Source organism: Chelonoidis abingdonii, chromosome 9 (genome assembly GCF_003597395.2).
Source record: "Chelonoidis abingdonii isolate Lonesome George chromosome 9, CheloAbing_2.0, whole genome shotgun sequence".
NCBI classification, from domain to species: Eukaryota; Metazoa; Chordata; order Testudines; family Testudinidae; genus Chelonoidis; species Chelonoidis abingdonii.
This window is the reverse complement of record NC_133777.1, coordinates 51,615,793-51,633,013: the sequence shown is the minus strand read 5'-3', so window position 1 is coordinate 51,633,013 and position 17,221 is coordinate 51,615,793. Positions and strand designations below refer to the sequence as shown.

The following is a 17,221-nucleotide window of genomic DNA, read 5'->3' as shown; positions in this document are numbered from 1 at the left end:
CAAGGCAAGAACCAGAAGCCAGAATAGGAAGGGGCAGGGGTCTGCCAGCAACCCAGTGTTGTTGGTGCCTGTGGTGGGTTGAGGCGTGGACTGCAGCACAGAGTTGGAAAGCATGAGAGACAGAGGCAGCAAGTAGAGACACACTGAGGAATGACCGGAATGCGGTAGCCTGTGGCATGTACATGGCCTGGAGGAGGCACCTGTAGGGGAAGGGTTTGCGTGCATGGAAAGTGCCGCCTGAGATGAGGCTGTCTGGAAGAAAAGATAAGAGGACTGGAGATCAAGTGGAAACTCTGGCTGAAGTTAGAAGGGGTTTGAAGCAGAATGAGGAACACAGACATAATGAGCACAGGGGATAAGCTCAGACGAAAGCAGATGGAAGCAGACACAAAGAATTCTGAAGAGGGGCTTGTGGTGAAGGAAAGTGGACAGTGGAAGCATGTGAATAGGAGAACCAAGCGAGGAAAAAGACGGCGAGCGACGAAAATAGAACTCAGGAACAGGTTTGACCTGAGTGGAAAATGAAGATGGAGCACAGCAGGTTTGCGCTGGGTTTTAGGAAAGGGGTTTGGTCGCTGAAGGAAGAGAGGGCAAGGAAAAGAGACGAGCACTAGTCCGTAGAAAGGAGGGGAGGAGCAATGGAGGCGGCACCAAGTATGAGCCCTAGAGATTGCAAGGGCGAATGACGAATCGAGAGGCTGGGGCCAAGCTGGTGTGGGATAGGACTGGAAGAAATCACACGTCACAGGAAAAGGCAAGTCTACGTGATTGTAGACTCTTAACCAGAGAGAATAGACAAGCCTGTAACTAGACCTGATCGGAGAACAGAAGTGTGCTGTCTGCCAGGGGCTAAGATACAGGATGATGGACCTGAGGCTGAAAAGGATCCGATGCGGGAAAGAATCCGTGATTGTCCCTTCATGTGGAAACGAATGATACGCTAGTTACTCGCTGGACTATATTCAAGGAGGATATGCCAGACTGGGGAAGACGCCAAAGAAATCAGGCTCAGTGATCTTCAGTGGGATTCGCCGGTCCAAGCGGGCGACGAAGGAGCGACAAAGAGTATGACGATAACAGATGTCAGGCAGTGGTGCTATAAGGAGGGTAGGCCCTCTTTGGATGTACGGTCAATTGGGAAGCGTTACGGACAGACGACTGTTCCGCTCAGGATGGACTTCAGCTAAGTAAGAGGGAAATAGACCTTCTAGGAATGGGAGGCTCGCCACCCTCATTAAGAGAGCTTATTAAACTAGAAGTTGGGGAGATGGTTGGGAGAATGTCAGGAAGATCTCCACGCCCGGAATTTAAACTTGTCCTGGACTAGGGAAGTAAACAATAGTGAAGGGGATACCGCTTGGGACCAAAGATTGACGCCAAGGAGGAAAGCAGAGTAAGGAAACTAACTAACGGGTGAGGTGGTGGTAGAGAGTCTGTTGCATGAATGGGGGAAAGAATGTCACTGACAGCCAAACGCCAAAAAATTAGAAATGTCTGTACAACTAAGCGGACCTGAGTAACAAATGGAGGAACGGAGCCTACTGGTGCAGGAAAGTGAACCGGATATTAATAGGGAATAACAGAACCTGGTGGAATAGTACTCATACTGAGTAAGGTATTGAAGGCTATGTGCTGTTTAGAAAAGCAGGAGAAAGGCAAGTGGTGGAAGTAGCCTTGTACATCAATGATGAGATTAACTGTAATGTAAATAATAGAAGTGATGGAATGGTAAGACAGAGCCTATCTGGGCCCAAAAAATCATCACTGGGTAAAAAGCACTAGAGCTCCCCTAGATAGTGCTTGGGGTGTGCTACAGACCGCCGGATCTGATTTGGATATGGATTAGAGAAACTCTTAATGTCTTTACGAAGTACCACACAAGGGGAAATGTGTGATTAGGGAGACTTCAACTTCCAGGATATAGACTGGAGGACGAGTGCTTGCAGAATAATAGGGTCAGATTTTTCTGGATGTTGATAGCGGATGGATTTCTTCATCAAGTAGTTTGAGTACCATACGAGAGGGGATGCATTTTAGATTTGGTTTTGGTGAGGCAGTGAAGGATCGCGTGAGAATGGTGGTAGGGGAATAACCTTGGTTCGAGTGATCATGAACTGATTCAGTTCAACTAGATGGAAGGATAAACAAACGTAGATCTGGGAATTAGGGTTTTCGACGTTTTTAGGGCTAATTAAAAGAAGTTAAGGAAATTAGTTAGGGAAGTGGATTGGACGTGAGAACTTGTGGATTTAAAGCGGAGGAAGCCTGGAATACCTTTAAGTCGCAGCTGCGGAAACGGTCGAAAAGCCTGCATCCCAAGAAAGGGGAAAAAAACCATGGGCAGGAAAGTTGTAGGCCAAGCTGGTATGAGTAAGCAAACTCAGAGAGGGGATAGAAAGCCAGAAAGCTTACAGGGAGTGGAAGAAGAAGGCGGGAATAGCAAGGGAAGCCTACCTGTAGTGAGGTCAAGAACATGTAGGGATAAAGTGAAAGGAAAGGCTAAAAGCCGCAATAGAACTGACCTCGCAAAAGGGAATCAAAACCAATATAAAAGGTTCTACAGCCACCATACAATAAGAAGAAAACAAAGAAAGAAGAAGTGAGGGCCTCTTGTATACTAACTGAGGATGGAACGGAGGTAAGGATAACCTAGCATGGCCAATATCTATAAGTACTTTGCCTCAGTTTTTTAGTAAGACTAAGTGAGGAGTTAGGGATGATGGAGGGATGATAAACGGGAATGTGGAGTATGGAGTGATATTACCAGCATCTGAGGTAGAAGGCCCAACTTAACACCTTAATGGGACAAAATCGGAAGGCCCGGACATATCTCCATCCGAGGATATTAAAGGACTGGCGCGTGAAATTGCGAGCCGTTTAGCCGAGAAATTTTTAAGCCAATCGATAAACTCAGGGGTTGTACCGTACGACTGGAGAAGGCTATACGTAGTTCCTATTTTTCTTATAAAGAAACGGGAATGAGTCTCCCCTGTAACCTCCCCCTGGAAACTCCCACTGAAACTCCCCTGTTAGCAGCTCTGTGTGCTGGCTCCTGTGCCGCTGCAGCTGTCTGTGCCGCTGCCTGAGTGCCTGGCTCCTTATATAGGACCCCTAATCAGATATGCTGAACAAGTCCATTCCACTGTAGGTCTGTGCATGCCTCATTCACAGCTGTCAAATATTCTTCCGTTAGCAGTTCCCATCAGGGCAGTGCGAGGGCCCTCTGGTGCCTTGTGCCACTACACGCATGCATAAAGGGGCACGCTGCCCCCAACCTTCCTCAGTTCCTTCATACCAGAAAGACTCTAATAAAGAGGGGAAGGCAGGCAGGTAGGTTGTGGAATGAACATGTGCAACATCTTGAACAGTTATAGAAAACCGGTTTTGCTTCTTCAAGTAACTGCACATGTCCATTCTACTGCAGGTGACTCACAAGCAGTTTAAACTGGTGGTGGGCTCGGTCTATTTAAACAAGGATTAAAGAACAACTCGTACGAACCTGGCATCCTCTCTGGATTGATGAGATATGGCATAGTGAGAGGCAAATGCATGGAGCAAAGACAAGATAGCTGCCTTACAAATATCCAGAATGGGAATCCTAACCTGCAACCTGGTTGAGTGAGCCATCACGCTACTCAGAGGTGTGACGTCAGCCAATTGGTAAGATAAACGAATGTAGTCAGAGATCCAGGCGAAGATCCTCCAAGCTGAGACTGATTGGCCCTTTAACTCTATCTGAAATGGTGAAAAGTTGAGCCGAAGCCCTGAAAGACCTAATCCAGTCTTGGTAAAAGGTCAAAGCTCTTCTAACATCAAAAGAATGAAGCATTTCTTTTCCTTTACAGGACTGAGACTTTGGAAAGAATGTTGGTTAAATAAATCTCTTGATTTAAATTCAATTTGGAGACCACTTTAGACAGGAATTTAGGGTGAAGCCAACATAAAGCCTTGTCCCTAAAGGAAGTTGTATAGGAAGGCTCGGATACCAAAGCTCATGGCCAAGGTTAGGGCAACGTGGAAAGCTACTTTCACTGACGAGTAACAAGAACAAGTTGCTAGCAGCTCAAAGGGGTGGGAGACATCAACTTTGCTAGTACTAAAAACTTAAGCGCAGCTATGAAATATGATAACAAACCTATAGGTATAATATGAACAAATCCTTCAGAAATATGATGGACGTGGGGTTTGACAAAAATTGATCTGTTAAATAGAAAGCTGATACCACTCCTAGATGGACTCTAATCAAACTAAGAGCCAATCCTTTAAAGATAGTCCAAGACATGGCTAATCAGAGCTTGAGCTGGTGGAATGCCTCTCTGTAGGGACCAGATATAAAATCTCTTCCATTTAGCAAAGTAAGAAGACTTAATGAAGGCTTTCTGCTATTCAGTAGGACTTCCTGTATCCTGCTGTTCCAAAGCTGTCAGCCACAAAGAATCAACACAATCATAGAGAGCTTGAAACCTGAGATGAAGAAAGAGACCATTGTGCTGGGAGATAAAATACATCTCTCTCAGGTACAACAGTTGAGATCTGACTGATAATGCTAACAGGGTTGAAAACCAATGTTGACTGGGCTATTAGAACAAAGGGAGCAGAATCTGCTTAACTTTGGATAAGACTTTGGGGAAGAGCGGACCTGGAGGGAAGGCACAGCAGTACTATCAATCAGGCTGGGGGAAAGCATGTGTCAGCGAATCAGGGCTGATGCCCCACTCAAGAAAAAAAAAAAAAAAAGACATTTTTTCTTTTATTTTGTTGCAAATACATCCACTTTGGGAGTTCCCCACCACTGGAATATGGATCTGGAAATGTCCAGTCAGAGAGATGACTTGTGGTGGCCTGTGAATAACCTGTTCAAGTGGTCTGCCAGAGTGTTTTGAACTCCTGGAAGGTAAGGCACTTTCAGGTTGATGGAACTGATGATGCAAAACTTCCATAGGAGGATTGCGTCCCAGCATAATTTTGTGGATCAGGCCCCTCCTTGTTTGTTTACACAAAACACAGTTGCTGTGTTGTCCATAAGCACCAATAAGCTCCATTCCCTGATGTGTGGAAGGAATGCCATGCAAGCTAGACGGATGGCACTGAGCTCCCCAACATTTGTATGGAGTCAGATCCCACGGAGACCAACACTCCTGACTCTGAAGGCAACCTAAGCGAGCTCTCCAACCTAGATTCAAAGTGTCTGTTACTAGGGTGAGAGTCTCTTGTGGAGGGGCAAAAGGAACCCTCTCACAAACATCAGCAGAATTTATCCACCAGTCTAGAGAGGATAAGACCCGTAGGGGTACTTGAACCACCATGCCTGCATGATGACAGGCTGGTGAATACACTGAGGCTATCCAACCCTGTAAACGTCTGAGGTGCAGTCTGGTATGCTGTATCTTGTAAGTCCATGCTGCCACGTGACCTAGAAGTTTGAGGCAGTTCCAAACTTTGATGATAGGATGCACCTTTAGACCTAGAGCAATAAGACACATAGCTTGGAACCTCCACTATGGTAGGAAAGCCCTGGTTTTTGTAGAGTCCAGGACTGCCACAATGGATTCTTTTCTTTGTACAATGCCATTGATTAGTAGCCCCAGTACATCAAAAGTAGATTGAATACTGGCTATGCTAGAAAGCACCTGAGATCTGGACTGGGCTCTTACTTGCCAGTCATCCAGGTAAGGAAATACACAGACTCCTAGCAGTCAGGGTGATGGTGATGGCAGAAGCCATGGTCCTAGGAGCCGAGTCAGCTGCATCCAAATTGGCCTGGAGTGAAGTTCTTCCCATCAACTTCCCTTTATCTACTTACGAAAGGAACTTCTGCTTAATCTCCTCAGGCAACTTGTTCTTAAATTTTTAGAATATCACAGATCTTAGTCATATCACCCTCAAAAAGACTGTTGGCTGGTGATTCTAAGCTATAACTCTGCCATAGAATAAATTTTTCTCAACAAGTCCAGCTTTTTTGCATCCCTTGACTTAGGGGTGGATGCCTGACTCCCCTAGCACTCCCTCTCATTGGCAGCCAAGACAACCAGTCACCCTGGAGGGGCGTGGGAATAAAAATGCTCAAAACTCTAGGTGGGCACAATACCTACACTCCACTAGCTTTGCTGTGGGAGGGAGGAGAGTTTGCCAGAGAGTCTTGTTAGGTTCTAAAATTGCTTCATTAATTGGCAGAGCCACCTGAGATGGAGGCATTGACAAGGCAGAGAGAAGATTCCCTAACTGCCTCCACCTAAATATCTATGGCCAAAGGCCCCTTTTTTTAAGAGCTCCTGGTGAGCCTCACAGTCATCAGGAAGGGGCAAAAACATCCCCAAGGAAACTGCTTCATCTGGAGAGTAGGTCGAAGCTAGCACAGGTTGAGGCTGTGCCTCCTTTGTTAGCTGTCCTGACAGATGCTCCATAACACCTTCTTCCTGCTCAGTACAGACCCAGTACCAGGATCAGGAGGGGATTCATAGACTCTAGGACTGGAAGGGACCTCGAGAGGCCATCGAGTCCAGTCCCCTGCCCTCATGGCAGGACCAAATACTGTCTAGACCATCCCTGATAGACATTTATCTAACTTACTCTTAAATATCTGCAGAGATGGAGATTCCACAACATCCTAGCAATTTTATCCGTGTTACTCCCTGACAGTTAGGAACTTTTCCTAATTCCAACCTAAATCTCCCTTCTGCAAGTTAAGTTATGCTTCTTTGGTTCTATCATTAGGGCTAGGTGACAAGTTTCTCCTCCTCCTTTATGACACCCTTTCTAGATACCTGACCTGCTCATATGTTCTCTTCTCAGTCTTCTTTCTTTTTCCCAAACTAAAACAACCCAATTCCTTTCAGCCTTCCTTCATAGCTCATGTTCTCAAGACCTTTGTCATTTCTTGTTGCTCTTCTCTGGTACCTCTCCAATTTCTCCCCTCATCTTTCTTGAAATGCGGTTGCAGAAAGCTGGAGCATGTAACTCCAGATTGAAGGCCTAACCCGCCGCAGAGATCAGAAGCGCTGAAGAATGACTTCTCGTGTCTTGTTTACAACGACACTTGTAATAATGCTCGCCAGAATTTCGGACGTGTTGTTTTGCTTTTTTTTATCGGCCCATGCACAGTTGCACCTGTTTGGACTGCTATTTTAGGTTTGTGGTCTCACTGCTTGACCCCTAGATTCTCTATCTTGCCGATACTCCTTCCCATAGACAGGTCTCTTCCCATTCTGGGTGTATGTGTGAAAGCTATGTTCCTTCTAAGTGGAGCACTTTGCATTTGTCTTTATTGACTTCATCCGGTTTACCTCAGACCTTTCTCCAATTTTGTCAGATCCACTTTGAATTTGCCCTGTCTCCAAAGCGTTGCAATCCCTTCCCAGTTTGTATATCATCGCAAACTTAATAGGTTACTTTCTATGTCAAAATTAAGTAGTTTGATGAGGTATTGAACAGAGCCGGTCCCAACGACCCTGCGGAACCCACTTGTTATACCCTTTCAGCAGGGATTGGGGCCATTAATAATACTCTCTGAGTTACGGTTTTCCAGCCAGTTTGCACTTCACCTTATTAGGAGCCCATCTAAATGTATTTGCCTTAGTTTATCGATAAGATAACATGCGGCCCATATCAAATGCTTACTAAGTCTAGTATACGACATTCCACCCGTTCTCCTATCCACAAGGCTCCTTTCTTCAAGAAAGCGATCAGATTGGTTTGACATGATTGTTCTTTACAAATCCAATGGCTTGGTATTCCTATTCCCTTACCACCTTCCAAGGTTTGCAGATGATTTCTTAATTACTTTCTTCCATTATCTTCCCTGGCAAGAAGTTAACTAACGGTTGTGTTTTCCCTGGGTTGTTTTTATTTCCCTTTTTATAGATGGGCACTATATTTGCCCTTTTCCAGTCTTCTGGAATCTCTCCCGTCTCCCATGACTTTCCAAAGATAATAGCTAGAGGCTCAGATACCTCCTCTATTAACTCCTTGAGTATTCTAGGATGCATTGATCATCAGGATCAATGAGTTGATTTCCCACATCTACCTGAAGAAACTGAATGTGAATGACACAGGGAGGATTCGGAAGGGGAAGGAAACCCCAACCCACAAATTCCAGAAAGACCAGTGAAAGGGCGCTGGACCCCAATGTCTGACAGGCCACATGTCCATATCAGCACCAGTCTCAGAGTCTTCCAAGTACCCCAGGTGGTAAGGTCTAGGAGAAGAGTGGCAAGACACACTTTGCACCTGGGAAACATAAGAGCCAACCACCAAGTCAGAAGAGTTACTTTCTCCTGACCAATCCAGTCAGCATTGGGAACTGGTGCCAGAAGTCTGGGGAAAAGCGAAGACAAGACATTATTGCTGGTTTACATCTCTACAGTACCAAAGAATAAGAGCTCCAGAATGCAGAAGACTGACTTGATGCTGGGCACTACACTGAGGAAGCTGAAGTCAAGCAGTTTACCGCTACAGAAGGAGTAATCTCCTGCACTGGGGAGACCGGCAGCAATAAGCTCAGCAACCCTTTTGCAGCTTGAGGGTGCAGATGGTACTAGGACAATCTCTGACTGGTGCACAAGATATGTAGATAATGCTAGAGCTGATGAAGATGCTGCTTTGGACCCTAGACTTGATGGTGCAAGCCCAACACCACAATCAACAGTGCCGACCCAGCTGATGGATGAGTTGAGGAGTGCTTTGATTTTAACTACACTCTATTCAACACTCTGTTCCCTTTCTTGGACGACTGAGGGACCAGAGATCTGCCTCTCCCAGCAGCGTCCTTGGAAGCCTTCTACTCTTTCCTCGGCACTGGTGATGGGAGAGCAGTGCCGGGACTCAGTCAGCATCAGAGGTGCATATCTCACAGATGCTGAACTTTTCAGTACCATCTCTGACTGAGAAGGCACTGAAGGTGGCCTCAGAGCAGACTCCACGAAAAAACTTCTGCCAAGCTTCTCCATCTTTCTTAAGCTTCAAGTCCTTGCAGATCTGGCACTGATCCCTAATATAAGACTCATCCTAGTACTTCAAACTAGAGTACAAGTTGCTACAGGCATGGACTTACAGCACTACAGACAGGTCTTGAATCCCAATGCATCCCTTGGTACTGATAATGGAAACCCAAACTTGACAAACTGAGAATAAATTAACTCAACAAATACTAACTAACCCTAATAACTATACAAATATGTAATTACATACAAGAAAAAACAGCAGAGAGCACTTGTTAAAGCAAGGCCAACAGATTAAAACAACTATCACAGGCAGTAAGAAGGAACTGAGGGGAGGCAGAGTGGCTCCTCCCTATATACATGTATGCAGTGGCTTGCTGCTGGAAAAGCCAGATGGGTATCACTGACGGGAAAAAATTTTGACAACAGTCCTTGGGACTGTGCACACCACATTCCACCACATTGAGTGTGCAATCACTCAAAGAAGAGTAGTTTGATTTTTGGTATTGAAAAAAATATTGTATTGCAAATCAAAATATAACTGAAATGCAAAGGCTGTTTAATCCAGGAAACCCAAATCTTTACTATTAAAAACAAAACCATACACCACCATTCAAACATACAAATCTAAACATGCATATCCTTTATAGATACCTTGATGAAGGGAAAGGAAGAGGGGGAATCTCGCTGTTAATTTTATCACAGTACCGCTCAAGAAAGGACCGGAGATGGGAGAAGGTACTTTCTTCAAGGTCTACACAATAAGGTCTGTGCCATGCAACAACTTGTCTGGAATCAAACATAAGAAATGCATGAAATACACTGAAATAAATGCACATGTAAAACATGTAACCATCTGTATAATAAATTAACAAATACAATAAGTTAATATGGTTGTCATGACAAGGATACTGTATCATTGCATTCCTTGGCAGCAGAGACACTTGCTGGGATTGTCTGGGTTTCTCTCACTTAATTCTCTGCCATTGCAGGGACTTCAGACATTGATGCACCTCATCCCCTCCTATTCTCTGCTTGTGCCACATTACAGTTTAGTCTCCTGTGGGATGTAATACTTCAGTCAAAGTTTGGTTGTTGGGTTCAGTGTGTGGATTCTGAATGGTGTTGGTGGCCTGTGATATACAGGAGGTTAGACTAGATGATATGGTGGTTCCTTCTGGCCTAAAACTCTATGACTCTAAGGTTTTGGCTCACAGATAAACCTAACAAAATAGTTTTAACCTGATTGGAGCAGTAAATCTTCCTGATGCTTGTAGATAGTTTCTCTCTTTTCTGTAAATGTCTCTCTGAATCAAACACTGAGCAACTAAAACAAAAGATGTGCTTTTATGGGTACCTTAAATATAGGGACATGGAATTTTTGCAGCTGATTCTTAGAGGAGCTATAAAACATTCTCAAAGCTAGTTTGGCATCATGAAAGTTACTAATTCACTCCAGAAATTTTGACATAATACTGGCACAGTTTGAAAGGATGCAGTCATTTGTTGTTATCTGAAATTAACTAATTTTTGAAAATTCCATTTTCTATTATAGCTCCCTTTAAAACAGAACATTTTGAAAAAAAATTCTGAAATTCTTAAAAAAATTAAGAGTTCCTCTGCTTCTATATTGCTTTTTATCAGGGTCTTCTCCATTAAAGTGCTTCAGCTTCAAGCACGGACAAGGGCTAACAAACAATTTTAAAACTGATTTAGGTCAACCAGAGAAAACACCTACATGGACACACTTATTTTGATGTTAGAATGGCTTATTTCAGTTAACTTAAACCAATTCACAATTACGTTAAACTAAAAAAAGCCTCTCAAACTGAGGGGTGTCTATCCATGGGGTTTGTTTACACAAGACCTTAAGACAATTTTTCCTTGCTAACAGATTATACAGGGAAACAGTGTAACTGACACAAAGTGCTGTCATAGCCATAAAATAAACAAAAAATTGAAAAACAATTATTTTTCAACTTTTCAGTTTTAGTAACCTTAAATGTTCTTTGTCCAATGGTAGGTACAAAGCCTTCGGAGAAAATATTTTTGAATTGACAATATCCCTATCTGTAACAACTGTAACACATAACCCACAATGATAAAAAAAACAAAAAACAGAAAATCTTCAAAGCATTATAAACAGAACTGTTACAATACTGCAATGTACAATCCTGTTAACAAGCACAGAATTTTACCACACATCAGTATATTTTTATAGAATGTAGTATTTTACCTGTCCCTTGGAAGGGCTGTCCAGGCAAGGCTATGCGAAGTGCCAGCTGAAATCTGCTGAATTGCTATTCCATCTAAACCACTTACTTTCTTTGGTTTAGTAATGGGACCAGTGGAATTTCCCTGACCGCACTGTCCCATGGAATTGTTACCCCAAGCATAAACTTCATTATCTAAAGAGACAATCAAAGAAGGAAACAAAATTTGAGGCTCAGAGTCTTTTAATCAAAGACGATTATAAATACCCTATATACCATATTTATTTTACCATGAGAAAGTGCCAAACAATGACTGTCACCAATTGAAGTATCAACTATTCTTGTAGCAGCCAGCTCTTCAATCAGCTTGGGTCTAAGAGCAGTAGCTTCTGAAGAACCACAGCCTAGGCATGCACCACAGCCCCACGCATATACCTAAAAATACAGATGTACATATAAGTTTTCAACACAATATTATTGGTATTTGTCAAGAGACAGAGCTACACAAGATTGTGTGTGTGTAATTACTGCAATTATACCTGTAATTGCACAAGCAAGTTATGTATGTATATTTGTATTTATACACACTGTACAAATCTGGGCTCTGATACATCCATTTATATATAAATTCCTAACTTCTCCTCTATAAATTAATTATACACATTATGCCACAGAAAATTCTTCTGGCTAACAATTCTCCAATACACAACACAAGAACAAATATTTGAGAGATTAAATGACCTCAAACCACCATAATTTCCAAAACCATCACAACATATAAGCTATACAAGATTAATCTCCTGTTTTTAGTCCCAACATTATTTGGTCTAAAACCATCCTCTTGTGGGTAAATTTAATACCAAATTCCTTCCCATTAGAAGGCTTAAATTTCATTTAATCACACCTCACAATACCTTTACAAACAAATCAAAACAAATACTAGAAGAGTTGTAATTACATGCCAAGTAACTGGGGTAGAAAGAGATTTTAGTAAGGGCCTTGGACAAACATGGCTGTTGAAATTTAGCAAACAATGCAGCAATCAAAATTTTTCTGAAATTTAAGTATAAACCTTAAATTATTTTATTTGGTTATCAAGTCCTTTAGACCCCAAACCTTTTCTTTACAATCTGACATGGACAGAAACAGACTGCTGAATCCGGGCTCATGTGCATATATGGCTTTATATAAACAATGTATTCAAACCTATTACTATATATGCTGTAATGTTCATTAAGACTATGAAATATTCTATAAAATAGCTCCACATTTCTGTATTATCCTTTAAAAGAGAACACTTGCAAGACTGGGCCCTTGGTGTTTTGCATTTATAATATAGAAAAGTATACTAAATAAACAGATAGAAATTATAAACTGTAGTTCTAGTCTGTAAAGATAAACATACATTCTTTCTCTGTGTATATCATAATCTTGGGAATTTTTTCCCTATAGACTGAAGAAGTCATGTGGCACTTGAATATTATATTACAGCTATAGTACATTATTGGAAAAGAGGAATAATTGTTATATGACAACTGTGATTATAAGCTATCACATCAGGTACCACTTGTACCAATTTTGAGCTTGAGGAAGGATGACAGCACTGAATGAGTTATTGTGGGATAACTCCTAGATATGCTATTAAAGTTGTGGCCTAGTTAAACCACACCCCTGATATCTTGTGTTTCTTCCAGCTATGTTTGGGACAAATTATACTTCTCTAAATTGTATTTCTCTAAAGAGAGCATCTATGCTAAGTAAAATTTTGCATACCTGTTGTATAACATTTAAGATTTTTTTTGGTTTTAAAGTATCTCAAAGGTGTATATACCTTTTCATAATTTTAACCAAAACAATAGCTATACACATTTAAACAACAAGTCTCAGGCATCTTCTCAAACATTAAGACTGTCATTCAAGTGAAAATATCTTTTTGCCTACCTGCCCTGTTGATGTCAAGGCAAGTGAAGATTGGCTCCCAGCACACACTTTGCGAATAAACATTCCTTGTAAAGCTTCTATAACTTTAGGTTTATATACTCTATTGGTATCCCCATGGCCAAGTTTACCTATCAGACACATAAGGTAATATTAGACTAAAATAAACTGCAGTTATGACAGTTATGTGAAGATTTAACATCCTAATCAAAAGTCTTTTAGATTTCTAAACATTTGCCTCAGTGTTTTGGTAGGGAAGTGTTTGCTTTATTTTTAAATTATTTTATTGCTACTCAGTAGAAGGAAGCATAAAGGTTGTAGTAGATGTTTACTGAACACACACCTAGCATACTAATTGATATTTTTTCACTGGTTTGTTGTTTAGCTCCTCATTTTGTGATCTGTCATTAACATAAGTCTTCTTAAACGTGAACCCTTAGCATGTTTAGTAAAACAAAAATCCAACTGTATTTTTTTCAACTTAAAGGATGGCCTAAAAAGCTTTTCTGAAGTTTTCTAACAGTCCTTCATATGTTAATATGTCTGTTTTTAAGCCCTTCACATAATTTTAAGGTTTTCTGTCTTTTATTCCTTCTTGAAGTTTGTCTTTTGAATTCAGCCCTTTGCCCTCAGCAGTTCATGTAACATCATTTTCTGTGAAAGAGCAGTTGCGACTGGTGTATAAATCCCACACTAGACCTGAAGGAGTTAAACAGCAACCATAGGCCCAAACAACCCAACTCAGTTGCACCTGCAGAGCATGTTTCAGATGGAGGAGGGAGCTTAAAATGAAGTCAGACAGTTCAGAACAGGGCTGAACAGGCAGGGAGAAGGACCTGCCTTGGGAGCTGTTGCAAAGAGGTGCTACAGGAGCTTTCCTCTGGACAAAAGGAGCTTAACTTCTGTGCCCTGAGTGAAGGACGGTCCATACCTTTCTCTTTTACCGGTCCACCACAGACTGCAAAACTTGGATTATAGAGAATGGGTGATAAGGAAATGGTCTAGACAGGGCAGCCTTAAGGCTCTCCCAGGTGCCAGACCCTTGCTAATCCTTGCAGGGCCCTGGATTGGAGCCCAGTGGAGTGAGAGGGTCCAGGCTCCTCTACCAACCCCCTTCTGCATTAAGGAGGGCATGACTCACTAACCAGCACCAACCAGTCATAGCAATAGAAATGGATATGCGTTAATAGGGGTGGCTGAAAATTTTTTGAAGGAACAGTTTTCCATCAAAATTTGCAGTTTCACAAAAATCAAAATGTTTTGTGGAACATGTTCATTTTGATTAAGTTTTCGATAGGAAAAAAGACAATTTTTCATTTCAACATCATCAAAACATTTTCATTCATTTTGTTTTGACTTTATTAAAATAGATGGAAGGATAAACAAAATAGATCTGGGACTAGGGTTTTTGATTTCAAGACCCTAGTCTTGATTTCCTAACTTTAAAGAATTAAGGAAATTAGTTAGGGAAGTGGATTGGACTGAAGAAATTGAAGATCTAAAGGCAGAGGAGGCCTGGAATTACTTCAAGTCAAAGTTGCAGAAACTATCAGAAGCCTGCATCCCAAGAAAGGGGAAAAAATTCATAGGGAGGCATTGTAGACCAAGCTGGATGAGCAAGCATCTCAGAGAGGTGATTAAGAAAAATCAGAAAGCCTACAAAGAGTGGAAGATGGGAGGGATTAGCAAGGAAATCTACCTAATTGAGGTCAGAACACAGAGGGATACAGTGAGAAAGGCCAAAAGCCATGTAGAGTTGGACCTTGCAAAGGGAATTAAAACCAATAGTAAAAGGTTCTATAGCCATATAAATAAGAAGAAAACAAAGAAAGAAGTGGGACCGCTAAACACTGAGGATGGAGTGGAGGTTAAGGATAATCTAGGGATGGCGCTCAAATATTCAGAACAAAATCTGCCTTGCCTCAGTCTTGTAAATGAGTTGCTACATGAGGATGCTTACGGGGATACATGGTAGGATGACAACCCATGGAATCGAGATATGGAGAGCAGATTAATACCATCGTTGATGTATGAACCAACCATATCAGCAATTAAGTAGGCGACTTAAATCTGGGACCCCAGATAATCTTCATCCAAGAATATTAAAGAACTGGCACACATGAAATATTTGCACCAGTCCATGCAGCGAAGATTTTTAATGATTCAGTAAACTCAGGAGGACGGTCTTTACTCGCTACGCTGGGAATTAGAGTCCGTGTCTTCTCTTCATAGGTTCCGGATTGTGTAAGAACAGCTGGAAAGGCATCAACATTAAAGATGCATCCCGAGTGAACTATAGGCCTGTTAGTAAGTTGGACAGGCTCAGTAGTATTGCAGGTCTTGACCAGATAATTTTGAAGTGAGAGAGATAGATTGAGTAAGACGGTAGGTCATGGTAACGGGGAACAACAATATAATCAGACTAGTGGTTTACCGAGGTAAGAGTGCCCACATGCCAGACACAAGCCAGGGCACTCGGTGGTTGGATTGTGTGTTAACCAGATATTTTCTCTTTATATTTGATGTCAATGAGGAGAACACAGAGGTCCCGGTATCTGAGAAGGATTGAAGGGCGTTCGGCATTATTATCAGCCTGTAGAGCTAGTTGAGACCGATTTAGCGAGTATTCTCACAATTTGTTGTGAGGATATTTGAGTGTGTACAATTGGAAAAATGGTGATATAAACAATATGATAATAATTGAAAGATGAATCACCATTCGAATGAATATCAATGAGTGTAGATCACAGATCGAGAGGTCGCTAGATGAAGGTGATAACTTGTCAGTGGTCTGTGAAGTGTATGGAGTTAGGCAGCGGCTTAGTTCCGCTCGAGGATATCAGGTTGCGGAGAACAAGTCTGTATGTCAATTAGCTGTACATATTATCCGCACCTGCGGTGGACACCAGAATAAAGTGGTATAGATCGGGATTGTCGGTGAGTGATAGGTTATGGGCAGGATGACACCAAAGCTTGGGAATCTTGCTAAGGCACAAGAGAGGAGCCAGGCGGAAATGTTCAATGATGTACGGGTGCAGATTCTGGATAGACCATTCGTTGAGCGTTAGAGCTGGGAGAAAGTTTAATTAGTGAAAAGTCAAGGTCTATGCGATTTTATGGGATGGTTAACTATAAGCAAGATTTTGGTTTTATAGTAAGCTGGAGAACACATCAGGATTGAGCGAAGTAACACAAGAGAGAGTTAACGAAGACGTTGGGAGTATTTGGTTTCGATGCGGATAGGATGTACTATGAGCCCGCTTCATGTATGGGAGTGACGGCATGGTTAAAAGAAAAGTCTACTGAGGATATTTGGGAGCATGTCAGACGATGGTATTTTCCAATAAATGGAGATGAAGTGAGTGTTTCGGGAGGTAACGCTGATATTATACAAGGCATTGTGTGTAGATCCTCATCTGAATAATGTGTGTTCGCAGTATGCTTTTGTCTCCCATTGTCTTCAAGAATGGATGTAAGTTCCACACCGCGAGAAAGCCAAGGTACAGAGAAGGGTCTATGCAGAGATTGAATTTTGAGCCTGGAGGGACATGGTTAACTGTCTTATGGGAAGGAGACTCAAAAGTATTTGGCTTTGGGTTCAGACCTTAGCGACGCAAGAGGAAACTAGAAGGGCTAGAGGGAGGATATAATGTAGTTGTGACCTCTGTTATTGAAGATATTATCGAGGATAAAATATGTCGAGGTAAGAGGTATGAGAGAGTTCTTTTAGCTCCAGTTACCAGGAAAGTGTAGGACACTAACGAGACAAATTGGATGCATAAACTGGACACTAGGGAAGGATATGTCAGGACACTGTGAAAATCTAGTATGAAGTGTGCGTGTCAAGTTCCACGAGTAGAGTGATTACCGGTTCTGGAGAGCAATTCTAATGCCAAGGTGGAGGTGAGTGGGGGTGGCAAGTACAATCATGCGGCGCTCAGGACTAGGCCTTTCAAGCTAGGAATAAGTTTATTATGGATCTGGGATGGTAATTGGATGGGCATAGACCTAATTTTTGGCATTATCATATTCGATCTCTGATTATTAGCAGGTACAATAACGCCCAGTGGTCTGTGGATGGGATGTTGGATGGGTGGGATCTGAGTTACTACAGAAGAATTTCTTTTCTGGATG

The 17,221-nt window shown here is 42.1% G+C and overlaps 1 protein-coding gene across 1 annotated transcript in view; it reads right to left on the bottom strand.

The window, feature by feature from the left end:
• The window catches only part of HERC1 (HECT and RLD domain containing E3 ubiquitin protein ligase family member 1), a 172,943-nt gene that overhangs the window by 141,725 nt on the left and 13,997 nt on the right, over nt 1–17,221 (bottom strand). Inside the window, 4 exon segments of the mRNA XM_032765456.1 lie at nt 9,591–9,725; nt 11,173–11,344; nt 11,440–11,584; nt 13,091–13,218. Of these exon segments, the coding sequence (XP_032621347.1) occupies nt 9,591–9,725; nt 11,173–11,344; nt 11,440–11,584; nt 13,091–13,218 (580 nt within the window).